Raw genomic sequence first — 13531 nt, 5'->3', positions numbered from 1 at the left:
TGTATGGAGCCCAGTTCTCATATCAGTACACATGGTTGGGGCCATGGGTATATTTCTACTTTAAATTGAAATTACAAGTATAAACTTTAAGGTTTGTGTGCCCTTGCTTATGACTCAGGGTGTTCTGATTTAGCTGAGTCGAGCTTTCTACACTTGGTGACAAGATGGTCAATCCAACGTTTGACAAGCCAAGAAGAAGCTCCTTGAAAGAGTTGAAATAAACCAGATCCATTTTGGTTCATCAAGATTTCAGTTGTGATGGTGGATAAACAATCTGCCCTGTCCGAAAGCAAAGATCATTTTACCTAATCTCCTCTTAGCACCTTCCTATCAATTCCAAAGGTCTTGCAAGTTCTGAAAATACTACAGAAACTGGCCTACCTTGCCCTTGGTATAAATATTTCACATTCTCCTTTTTCCCCTTGGAGATGTAAACAATTTATGCGATAAAGAAATTTCTGAAAATATTCAGTGAGATCTGAAAAATATTGTCATTTAAATTTCTCTGATTTGCTTATCTTATTTTCCTGTATTGAGACTGAAAAAAGCAGAATCCTAGAGAATTTTATTTATACACACATACACATTAAACTACACAGGATCTTATGTAGGTATACTATTAACTTATATTAAGTGATCGATACAGATGACTGATAAAACTGTTGCAGTTGCTCCATGGAATTTTGCTGAAATTTCAACGTTATTTATGATGCCTTCAGCATAATACTTACTAGTGGGACAAAGAGGGATTGGCAAAGTGCAATTTCATGCCAAACTAATACTTGTTTTAATTATCGTTTGCTGCATTAGTCATGGTGATTAATCATCATAACGTAAGCCAAAACCAAGCAAATAACCTAGTAGCTTAATATGGGATTATGCATTGAGATATTAAATTATTTATATTACAAATCTTGATTTAATTTGCCTTAGTTATTTTGACAGATATTAAGTATGAAATTGTTTTAATACTAGTCTTTTAATTATTTCTACTAGATAATCCATCTGCCTTTTGCACAGAGGGGTGATCACATGTCTGTTAGAAGAAACAAGACAGTGGATTGCATAAGCATAGGTCTCATTTGAAAGCACCTGATTTATCCTCCCATTAAAACTCATTTTGCAGTCCTAATTGCTAATTTGCCCCATAGTTCCTCCTCACATAAATGTAAATTCTAGATTTGAGGCTGGATTGAAATCCCTACTCTTTGTTCAAACGTTTTTTGGGGGGGAAAGGTGCTGATACTTTTCTCTGACATCTGGAAGTTTTTTTGAGACTGTGCTCCTCAACATCTAATGTCCATTCCTTGAAAAATGGATAATCCATCACTCGTGCTGTTCCTTCTCTTTTAACTGCATTGTTATGAAACAATAGTGTATATGCCATTCTCCACCATCCCCTGGACCATTCTATCCCCTTGGACCTTAACTTCAAATAGCTTTTTGTGTTATAAAAGTGCAAGAGTCAATGAAAGGGCTCAGCAGTAGAGTGGGACAGCCTTAGATGTAGCATCTCCAGACTCTTCTGATGCTTATACAATCTTTACAGAAATTTGCTACAAACCGTGAGGTAATTTGGATAACCAATTTACATCTTCACATATACCCAAGAAGATTATTTACTTTAAAGTCTGTATTTTTGGCTCTGAATAAAATAAAATACTTCCCAGGGTGACATTCAAAAGAACACTTTTATGAGCTCAGCATTTGGACAGCCAAGATGAAGTGGGACAAAAGGAAAAGCATAGCCTTGGTCTACCCTGCTGAACAACAACGGTTTTCTCCCAGTAAGACAAAAAGGAAAGTGTTATTTTAAACTACAGAGCTTTCACACAGTCCCTTTTGTAGAAAGAAGAAAGCCCATCTGGACAGATGTCTTGTTTTCATGCCAGGTTCTTAGATTGTTGCAGATCACCCCTGCTTTCTTCAAAGACTGATGCAGCATAGTGTCCCCTTTAAATTGCTCTATGAAGAGGCTGTAGTTAAATGGCCCATTATTCATTTGCAATTGCTTAATCCAGTTCAAACTGGACATGTTTCTTTCTACATTGCTGCATAGCTTTATTTATGCATTGAGGTTTATTATTTAATTTATTTGCCGGCCATCTTGCTGCGAAGCAATTTCACGATATTGGAAAAAAACCTCCAATGCCTAGTCACTCTCTAAAACTTAACAACTGCGCATTCCTAATTTCTCTAATTGTGTCCATAAACCTCCTGACTGAGGCAACTTTGTTTTCCCTGTGATAGAGGCAACCCTGTTTTCCATATATTAGCTGTAGAAATTTATTTGCATTGGCAAAAGGAAAATTTCACTAAATGAAATTACGCTGTAATTTTCTAAAGATTGGCAACTAAGCAATATAGCCTCTCTTTTTTTATTCTGTGTGGAAACCTACCCATCATTTTTAATATTAATCCCACTTCTGAAGTTCTGAAGTTTTATCTAAAAGTACCTTCTAGTGATATCACAGAATTTGAGATACCCACTAAAGGAACTAATTAAATAGGCTCACCATTGTATATGCAGTGGCAAAACCAGATGGAAGTACGATGGTAGAATGCATAAATATTTTGTCAATTGCAAGTGATTGGTGTTAGATAGTACTTTACTTGATATTTACCACAGGCACATACATAAATAGCTTAATTGTATAAGAGTTGCAACCATGGAGCTCATCTCTCATTTTTAAAATAGATTTTTCTTTGTTTCAAGCAAATCCATATTTTGAAGTGGAGCCCTCTGGTTTAAAACCTGGTGTGAGCATCCAGAATTTAGTGAAGATCTATCCCAATTGTTCCAAGCCAGCAGTGGATGGAATGACGGTTACCTTCTACGAGGGCCAAATCACCGCTTTCCTTGGCCACAATGGTGCTGGAAAGACAACTGTTATGTAAGTCAGTCTGGCTTTCAGGAAAAAAGATTGACACGAAGCCATCAAGTTAAGTTATTGGACTAGAATTGGAAGATCCTCAGCTGTGAAAGCTAAGTAAGTGGCTTTTGCAAGCCACTTATCTTTCATCTGACTCTCCTTTAGAGTGTTGTTGTTGGGGAAATTGGAGAAGTTCATTACTGTATGTATAATGTTTTGAACATAGGACAAAATAGGCAGGCTTAATGGTAGGTACATGTCAGATCAACAAGTGATAATATTTGGGCATCTGATCTGCTGGACATACTGTTGGACCTGTCACAGCTTGGATGTTTAGGAAAGAAAGACCCTCGAGTCCATTTGTGGCGAAAGGTATACTTTACTAAAGCCAAGTGATTACAGCGTAGGAAAAGCCAGATCTGAAGATTCCCATATAAAGCCGATATTTTTCCCTTCTCCCAGGCCTCCCCCCTTGTTCATCTTGCTAGTGTCCAATAATATTCAAATTAGTTATTTTGGTAACCGTTCTAAGTTTGATGCCTCTTTGATAGGCGTTCACATTCTATTCCCATGCCTGTGTCCTGGATCGTTCAACCATTGTCTTTGATTGGTGGTTCTGGTTCCTGTTATCCCCCCTCCCTGTATCCTCCTTTTTCCCTCCCCACATTTTATGGCAGGCTGCCATCAAAGCGAAGTGGGACCTTGACGGTCTTCGGTCTTTTCTCTTCAAATAAAGTTTGAAGGATATAAATAGACATTTTCATCTAGAAATAAATACTGGTCGCTTTGTAAAATTAATTGAAACAGATAGGATTCTTTTTATGTAAAATTTTGAACCCAACCTGGCCAGAGTAGTCAAGGGGACTTGGTGCCTGTTTGATATTGCAGCCTAATCACATTGCTTGATGATTAAAAATTTTAAATGTATTCCAAATTTGCATAGGCATAAAGATAGTTCGTGGAGCTATGTGGAATTTAGATCCAAGAGCAAAACTTTTCAATACAGATAGTACCTTTGTTCCTAGGAATAAGTTGATCCTGTTCTCCTGTCTCAAACATTGTGAATTATGAAGTCAGTTTATCCACTTCAGCTACAATCTGAAGGGAGAGGGGGGGAAAGATTATTCTAAAATAGGCAAGGTCCTGGGTGAAGGAAATGCCTAATAAATATAAAAAAAGAAGAAACAAAAGCAGATGTCTCTCTGGAAGAGCAACATCTTCCTGGGGTCAAGTCTTGTGCTCGAAGAAATGTATTTTGTCTGGAAAAGCTGAAAAAGCAATGAAATCACAATGTTGATATGGCCTTTGGGCCTATGAGAGTTCCAGGTGCATTGTTTCTCAGGAGTCTGGACAAACATTTTTTTGGCTTTAATTTCCCAATGCCGCTAGGTTTCTTCCTGAGGAATTTTGGTGTACTGTGGCCAAGTCAACATTGCAAAAACTGTGGACATTGCAGTACAACTACATCCGTCAGTTTTCATAGGAACATAGAAATGAAAATAGGTCATCTAGTCTCTATCCTTGCTATTACAGTAGAGGAAAATCTGCCTGTGCAATGTCCTTAATAAGTAGCATCTGTCTTTGCTAATAGTCTACCATCTTCCAAGGTAGTCTGTATCACTCTGAAATTGCTCATTTCTTCCCAATGTTCTATCAAAATCCTGCCTTGTCATTTGAACCTGTTGCCTTAGATCAAAATCTTTTATGCAACATTGAATAAATCTTCCCCATCATTGGTATGACAGCCCTGCAAAAAATTGAGGATGACAAAGTAACTTTAAACATTCTTCTGGGATTCCAAAATAAGACTTGTAGTTGAAGACTTTGTTTTTGAATCTGGGCTAAGCATCTACACAGCTAAGTAGTCCTAGTCCCATGGAGAATTTAAGGTTGGAAAGCACTTAAAAGAAATGAAAATGCTTAAAGAAGTGAAAAACATCATAAAAATGAGATGTTTAACCAGGTCTGTATTTGCTTGCCAGTTCTTCCAATTAATGCCAGGCCATTCCCTCTTTTTAAAGCCCAAGTCAGACTAATTCCCTAGTTCAACACAGGGACAATATTTTTTTAAAATACAGGGTAAAAAGAGAATATGTATTTTTATTTAAAAAAACAAAAATCTCATTAGAAGTCCTTTAGTATTAACAGGTCTTTTTGCACATCCCATCTTGAACTTATTATATGGATATCATCTTCACCCAGTAGGAAGACGGCTTTGAAGATGGCCTTGCTTTCCAGGAGGGAGGGAGAGGGAGAGGGAGAGGGGGGGGAAGAGAGAGATGAAAAGTCTAATCAAAAACATACTAATTCATCCACTTTTGTATTATGTTCACTTGAATGTCTCCAGAGATCTCAGGGAACCAGTTAATGGCATCTGAGGTCACCAATTAATCTGAAATTAATGGTAATAATAGCTGTAATTTAATTGTTATTTGCAATTATTATATTATTATCATGTTTACTAATTATGAATCCAATATTCTTTACTCCAAGTATCTGGTTCCTTTTAGTGGTCTTTTTTTTTTTTGGGCTAGGTCTATCATTACAGGTCTATTCCCACCTACAGCTGGAACAATATTGATTGATGGAATGGACGTCCAAACACACATCGATTCCATCCAGCAGAGTTTAGGCATGTGCCCCCAAAACAACATCTTGTTCAATCAGTAAGTGCTAATATAAATGTCTTTCAAAATTCTCTAAAAAGCCTTGGTTTTGTCCGTAAAATGCTATAAGGTGCCATGATATAAGGGGCAGGTCAATATCTGCAAGTTAGCAGGCACAGGATAATGATATGTGTTCTGTCCTTTTTTATATATTTGTGAGACATTAGTTTATTTACAAAAGGTAAGGCTTGGTCTGTGACGCCATGCTACTGTGTTGCAGATTTTGATCCTCTCCCTTCTCCTCCCCATGGATGCCTCTCAAGTTACTGTTTTTAAGAAATGATGCATCTTCGTTCTTACTGCTTGCTTAGTTTACTGCTTAGAATAGAACAGAACAGAACAGAACAGAACAGAACAGAATAGAATAGAATAGAATAGAATAGAATAGAATAGAATAGAATAGAATAGAATAGAATTCTTTATTGGCCAAATGTGATTGGACACACAAGGAATTTGTCTCCGGTGCATAAGCTTTCAGTGTACATATAAAGAGCAAGTACTAGGCCATAGATCACAAATCATAGTTACAATTATTAATCATGTTACAAACAACAATTGATAAATCATAAGAAACCAATGGGAGAAGATAGTAGGAAAGATGAGAGGATGGAAAAAAATGAGAAATTAGTGCTGTGGGAATTATGTGTTCAGCAGATTGATGGCACGGGGGGAAAAAAACTATCTTTGTCTCTAGTTGTTTTGGCATGCAATGCTGTATAGCGGTGTCGTGAGGGGAGAAGTTGAAACAGTTTATGTCCAGGATGTGAGGGGCCTGTAGATATTTTCTCAGCCCTCTTTCCGGTTCGTGCAGTATGTAGATCCTCAATGGAAGGCAGGCTGGTTGCGATTGTTTTTTCTGCAGTCCTATCCATCCATTGAAGTCTGTACCCGTCCTGTTTGGTTGCTGTGCCAAACCAGTTTTTACTTGTGTTAAATAAAACTGATGTTATCAAAATGTCACTTTAGTACTGGCACTCGCTATCATCTAATTCTAGTCTCCAGTCTAGACCGATCAAGACAGATGCTTTTCAGCCTGTGAAAGGACTCTCCATAGCTGCAAAAGAGCTTTCCTATACCATTTCTAATGGATTATGTTTTCTCCTCTTTCATAATGAATGAAGCTCCTCCCTTCCTCTCCTCTCCCTCTCTCACGCAATTAAAGCGCTTGGAGAGATTTCTACCAATACTGCAGGCCTATTTCTTTTGCCCCTGAAAAACCAGGGTTTGTACATTTTTGAAGAAATATGAAAAGCAACAAATGCAATATTCTTTGTTTCCTTTGGTCAATTAAAACTACCATTTTTCTTCTTCTTCTTTAGCCTTACTGTTGCAGAACACATTCAGTTCTATGCCCGGTTGAAAGGAAGAAGCAAAGCAGAGGCAAAACTGGAAATGGAAAAGATCCTGGAAGACATTGGCCTACCACAGAAAAGGAATGAAGAGGCTCAAAATCTGTCAGGTGTAGAAGTTGGAGAACCGTAATTTGTCCAAACGGCTACAATAATCTGCTCTTTGCTCTGTATTAAGACTGTATTTCTATCTTTATTTTTGCAAGACTTTCTGAGTATTTTATAAGAAAAATGTTGAATACACATATTAAATAAGAAGTAAATTTCAGAGCAATGCTTTGTTTGTCCGATGGTAAAACCTAAACAAGAATCATATGGACTCTTGAAGTATAGCATACTTTCTCCGGTTTAAACTTTTATGCATATTAACCCATGTTATCAAGGGGTAAATGACCATCTTTGAGTTTCTACTAGACTTTGTAAAATTGACTTAATGTGAATTCTCTTGTATGCTACCCAAAAGCAAACTGTCCTCTATTAAAGTAGCCCTTTCTTGGATAAAAATGTATGTTTTAAGATTTTTTTCTCCCATTTCCTTTATTTAGGTGGCATGCAACGGAAACTATCTATTGCCATTGCTTTTGTGGGTGAAGCAAAAGTAGTAGTTCTAGATGAGCCTACATCTGGAGTGGATCCATACTCCAGACGCTCTATTTGGGATCTCCTTCTGAAATACCGCTCAGGTAATTTTATTTCAAAAAAAGTAACTTCTGGCTTTAAAGGAACTTTATATAGCACTATATAAATTATGAGTTATTTGATAACAGTTCGGGTGTGTATGTGTACTCTGTGTTGAGTGTATGTTGTGTATTCCACAGCAGCTGCACAAAAAGCCTCTCTCTCTCTCTCTCTCCCTCCCTCCCTCCCTCCCTCCCTCCCTCCCTTCTCTTTCTTTCTTTCTTTCTTTCTTTCTTTCGTGACAAGATGACAACATTCTCCGCCAAAGGGGGAAGGTGGGAAATAACACCTGTCTCTAACATGCAACTTTACATATTTTGTCTTGCTTTATTGGTTGACAAGCCTTTGTAGTCTAAAACCTAAGGCTGTTATGACATAACTAAAAGCAGCGAGCATATCCAACACACTTTCTCCTCCTATTTTCTCCACAACAGCAACCTGAGGTGGGTTGGGCTGAGGGACATCAAACTGACTCTCTCTTATTGTCTATGTACCCATAATTATATTTTCCTTCTGAAAATAGGATTCCCATTAAAATGAAAAAGTAGCAATCATAAAGTTCATGGACTTTATGGTGTTAGGTCAATGCCCCTTCATCTTTCCAAATGCATTAAGTACTCTCTGGAAGCCATTAGCTTGTTTATTGTGACTAAAAATGACAAGATGACACACATTCTCCGCCAAAGGGGGAAGGTGGAAAATAACACCTGTCGCTAACATGCAACTTTACATATTTTGTCTTGCTTTATTGTTTGACAAGCCTTTGTAGTCTAAAACTTAAGACTGTTAAGATAAAACTAATTATATATGGGCAGTGTTTTGACAGATGCACTTGACCCTTTCCTCATTATTAACTGGGTACTCAGCCATGGGGAAAACTATTATTTGGATAAATAAAATTAATGGATAGTCATATTTCATTTAATAAAAGCAATGCTGGATTATTATGTAAAAGCAATAGACATGTTGAGCTGAAAAATGCCAGAAAAATATTAATTTCATTTGTTTTATGTCAATTACAATAGCTTGTAACTATTATAAAACTTTAATTATAAAACTATTATAAAGCTTCAGTTAATTTAATGAAATTACTTTCCATGTGAATTTTTGTGGTTTTATAGCAATTGTCCTTTTTTTCCTGAACTGGTCATTTATTGCTTAGTTAATTATACTATCTACATTATGCATGTTTACTCACGAGTTAAGGGTACCTTTTGAGTAAGGTTTTCTGAAGTGATATGTTTCAAGAACCGAGGTGAAAAAAAGCTGGGAGATAATGTTTATAATATTGATTTCTTTATTTGAGTTAATTGACTTATTAGTTAATAATTTAATTGCAGAACATGAAATGAATACAGGTAGTCCTCGACTTACAACTGTTCATTTAATGACCGTTCAAAGTTACAACATCACTGAAAAAGTGACTTATGACCATTTTTCACACTTACGGTTACTGCAGTATTCCCGTGGTCACATGATCAAAATTCTGACACTTGGCAACTGACACGCAAAGTCAGTGGGGAAGTCAGATTCACTTAACAACCATGTTACTAACTGAACCGCAGTGATTCATTTAACAACTCTGGCAAGAAATGGGCAAAATTCACTTAATAATGTCTCACTTAGCAACAGAAATTTTGCTCGTAAGTCAAGAACTACCTGTACAGCATATATGTATGTATGATTGGCTTTTTAAAATATATATATATATAAAAGAAGTGGGGCTTTCCCTTGTTTCTTCTTACATTTAATAAAAATTAAATCGGAATTTTTTTAAGTATGAGTAAATAAATTGAGGAACTAGCAAAATCTGAAGTTCAAACCACAATGAAGACCTTGCTTTGCTTATCCAGAGAAATAGCTCAGACTTGAAAGCCTCTATTAGAAATCCGTCATATGATTTTTGTCATATGATGTACAGTGGCTGTTTAGATCTTCGTATGATTGTAATACTTCTGCCTTTTTTAGTTTATAAATGATAAGTATTTTAAGTTCCCATGGACCTCTGCAAGCCAGAAACCTTTCCAGATCCAGCTGGAATGTTCAAATTCTTCCAGTAAACTTTTTCTGCTGTGTTTCAGGACAAAATAATGTTGTTTCTCTTGATCTCTGTACAATCAAAATATTATAGGGTGTTTAAGCCACGGGAAAGCAATCCTAGGCAAAAATGGTTGTAAAACTGGGTGCAGTCATGTGATCACTTACCACTGTAATTCCAGGCTCAATTACGGTCCTAAGTCAATTGTTCTCAACATGTTGTGCCTTATGGCACAAAAAGATTGCCCACTTCTAATGTAGATAGTTGAAAAAATGGGGAGATGTAAACATTGCGTGTCCTTCTCTCTGCCTCATCCTCATCCTCATCCTGACAGGTTATCCGTGTTTGAAATAGCATGACATGGCCAGGATAAAGCGTTCCCGTGTGCACATCTGTACACTCCTCTGCATCAATCCCAGGTACAAATTTTGAATGCCCGAAGGATGCTTGACAGATCTGTTGCTTCCCCTCAGGCAGAACCATCATACTGTCTACCCATCACATGGACGAGGCCGATATCCTTGGAGATCGCATTGCCATCGTTTCCCGAGGAAAGTTGCACTGCTCAGGATCGCCCGTTTTCTTAAAGAACTCCTTTGGATCAGGCTTTTATCTCACCTTGATTCGCAAGAGGAAAAGTGTTGAAAATGGTCTAAAGAATGAAGTAAGTGGTTAGCACCGTTTTTGCACAAATAGTCTGCAAACAGCAAAAGAATGAGAGTGCCATAGAATATGTATTTATTCATATCCCACTGTTATTGTTTTTGTAAATAATTCAAGTCATTGATGGAGGAATCTTGGTTGATAATGGTTGGGTGGGGAGTGATAGCTAAAGAGTTACATTGAAGCTGTGGAGCTCAGGAAGGAATACACTTAAGTTGAAAGAGAAAGGAAGAGAAACAAAATAAGTAGATAAGTCACATAAAAGTAGGGTAGAGTGGGTAACAGAACTGGTAGATTGAAAGGACAAAGAATTAATTGCCTGTATAACTGCAGTGTAATTAAAAACTAAATATGTTTGGATAACTGCAGTACCTTGTGTCTGGGTTTATATTTGAAGATGGGTCAAAAACTTGAATCACTCCAAAATTGTGCTGCAGATGTTCTAACTGGGACTAGCTAATCAGATGGTGCAAGTATGTTTCCAGGCCCAGTTCAAAATTCAAGAGGTCCCACCCATAGAAATGAGATGGATGGCTACTGAGAAAGGAGGCTTTCTGAGTTGTGGGATTCCACTCCTTCCAGGAAGGCATGGTTGGTACCCATATTATCATTATTCCCGCTCCAAAGGCATTCCTCCCAGGCACTTCTATAGTTTCATATTCAATTTCATTTTGATTGCCTTATGATAAGTACCTACTGTAGTTTTTGATATGGTGCAATAGTGCCCCCTAAGCATCGGGGAAGTTGAATTAACAGAAAACTTTCAAAAACGTTGCTTCCCTTTAATCCTATTAATAGAGTGGCATAACTAGTGGAATCTAGATGGGACTATTATCATTCCATCAGGAGTCACTAGGAAGGTGGTTTATAGACATTAGCAAATCCTGATTTGCTAGGTAGGCTCATGAGTTCAGAGCAGAGTATTTTATGAGCAAAATGGCAACTTGTTCCCCCAAAAGGATGGCTTTTAATTATCCTCCATATTCTCTAAACTGAGGGGAGGAAAGAGGAAGAGGAAATGGAGGGTAAATCTCTTGTGAATAGCCTGGATGTGTTGAAACTCAGTATCTTAGTTAAGGATATGATAAATATCTAGTTCAGTTAGATTAGCCTGATTGTATTTGATTGTTTTGAATTCTCATTGTGTGTCAGTAACCTTCCCTTGTTTTTCCTTGCATTCTCTTTCCCCTAATCAACCCCTTTTAATCTAAAGATCTGACTTTGTTGGTTTCATCAGGGAAATTGTCATTTTAAAAAACATCAACATATAGATATAGCATGGTTCTATATCTAGGCCTTATGTTTCCTGACTGGATAACGTTTGTGCGTTCTGTATTTCTAAATTTTGGCAAAGGGATATAAAATATCCTTCCTTCTATTTTCTTAAAGCCGATCTCAAGGGAGAAGCCGCTAGTAGTACTAGTCCTGCACTGTTAGCCTCTCAGCTACCAAACCCACCAGGGGTGTCCAACCTCGGCAATTTTAAGATTTGTGGACTTCAATTCCCAAAACTGGGCTGGGGAATTGCCAAGGTTGGGCACTCCTGCGTTAGACTATATATCATAAAAGGCTTAGTCCTAAACATCTCACCCAATAACACCTAATCTAAACTAAAAGCAGCTGAGAAGGAGCTATTCATCTCCTGTATCATGACGGATAGTCTGATAGGCAGAAGTAGAGCCTTGTCAGTGACCACACACCAATAATGAAACATTCCAAAAGGGGCAGCTCCACTTTTTTTTTTTTTTGAGGTAATAATTGAAGAGATGTGTTGTTCACAGGAATTTGTAGGATAACAGTTTAAGATCAGAGTGCATTTTAAATTACCTAGTGTGTAAGTTTTTAATTCCTTTTTTGGAAAAATACGGGTTTAGTTTTTGTCATTATTGTTTTTAAGAATAGTTTATTCCTTTATGAAGGTTATATATTCCTCTTTGGAACTTTAAATAAAATACCCCATTGCCAATATGTAGCAATTCCCTAGAAGTCAACTGTAGGTAGTCTTCGAACTTACGACCTCAACTGGGATCAGAATTTCTGCCGCTAAGCAAGGCAGTTGTTCGAGGAGCCATGCCTGATTTTACAACCTTTTTTTTTTGCCATGTCTGTTAAGCGAATCATTGCAGTTGTTAAGTAAATCGTGCAGTCATTATGTGAATCTGGCTTACTCCCATTGACTTAGTTTGTTGGAAGTGGGATGCTGCAACTGTTGTAAATATATATGGTTGCCAAACGCCTGAGTCTGGATCACCCGATTACGGGGATGCTGCAGCAGTTGTAAATGTGAGGAATCAGTTGTAAGTCCCTTTTTTTCAGTGCTGTTGTAATTTCGAAAAGTCACTAAATGAAAGGTTCTAAGACGAGGATTATCGGTAATAAATATATATTTATTAAAACTGCTCATATTATAAGTGAGGTGCCATTCTAGGTCTGCAACCTCATGGTTGAGCTGAGTCTTAGCTCACGCAGATATATTTTCCCTAAGATTAAGGAAAAAGCTGGAAATGTTCACACTGTGTAATTATATGTATTCCGTAATATGAACATACTGAAAAGGCGGATAATATTGTCTTCTTTCAGACCTCCTGTAGCCTAGGATCCAAGTGTTCCTGTTCCTGCTCCAGCTGCTGTGCATCTGTAGACAAAGGGGGTAGTGTTGAAGAGGAGCTAGAGGGTAAGAACAGGGTTTGTGTCACATGTTCATTGCACAACGTTATAACATGGAACTGGCTTACTCACTTTCACAAACAATGGGTCTATCAGCGTTTATTAGGCATAATAAGTAAATAGAGTTTCAGAGGACAAGATGTTTAGAAAAACCATCGGGGAGTGGCCGTGATAAAAGTCTCCTTGAAGGCCTCTGGCATAAAAGGCTATTTGTGTTCAGCAGGACGCTTGTGCTTCTATTATGCACACATTATGTCATTTTGGACTACTTTTTGTAATCCCAACATTACTCACAATTCCAACTCTTGATCGGGGGCTTCTATAGTTATTAGAATGTGTACAACTGAAATCAACACATTTATCTTCTGCTTTAGTTGTTATTAAATGAGAATGACAATGAGAAGCAATCTAGAACTAAGGAGAAACTTCCTGACAGTGAGAACAATTAACCAGTGGAACAACCTGCCTCCAGAAGCGGTGAATGCTCCAACACTGGAAGTTTTTAAGAAGAGACTGGACAGCCATTTGTCCGAAATGGTATAGGGTTTCCTGCCTGAGCAGGGGGATGGACTAGATGACCTTCAAGGTCCCTTCCAA

At 37.5% G+C, this 13531-nt stretch overlaps 1 protein-coding gene across 1 annotated transcript in view; it reads left to right on the top strand.

The window, feature by feature from the left end:
- The window catches only part of ABCA4 (ATP binding cassette subfamily A member 4), a gene marked incomplete at its 3' end in the record, with an annotated part of 88479 nt that overhangs the window by 58538 nt on the left and 16410 nt on the right, over positions 1-13531 (top strand). The window contains exons 18-23 of the mRNA XM_029286917.1: positions 2699-2894; positions 5408-5539; positions 6859-6998; positions 7434-7571; positions 10078-10275; positions 12864-12941. Coding sequence (XP_029142750.1) covers positions 2699-2894; positions 5408-5539; positions 6859-6998; positions 7434-7571; positions 10078-10275; positions 12864-12941 — 882 coding nt within the window. The remainder of the gene's footprint in view (positions 1-2698; positions 2895-5407; positions 5540-6858; positions 6999-7433; positions 7572-10077; positions 10276-12863; positions 12942-13531) is intronic.

This window comes from Protobothrops mucrosquamatus, unplaced genomic scaffold (genome assembly GCF_001527695.2).
Source record: "Protobothrops mucrosquamatus isolate PMUCROS unplaced genomic scaffold, P.Mucros_1.0 scaffold_233, whole genome shotgun sequence".
Classification (NCBI taxonomy): Eukaryota; Metazoa; Chordata; class Lepidosauria; order Squamata; family Viperidae; genus Protobothrops; species Protobothrops mucrosquamatus.
Note: the sequence above shows the minus strand (reverse complement) of the source record. Positions and strands in the feature narration are given on the sequence as shown.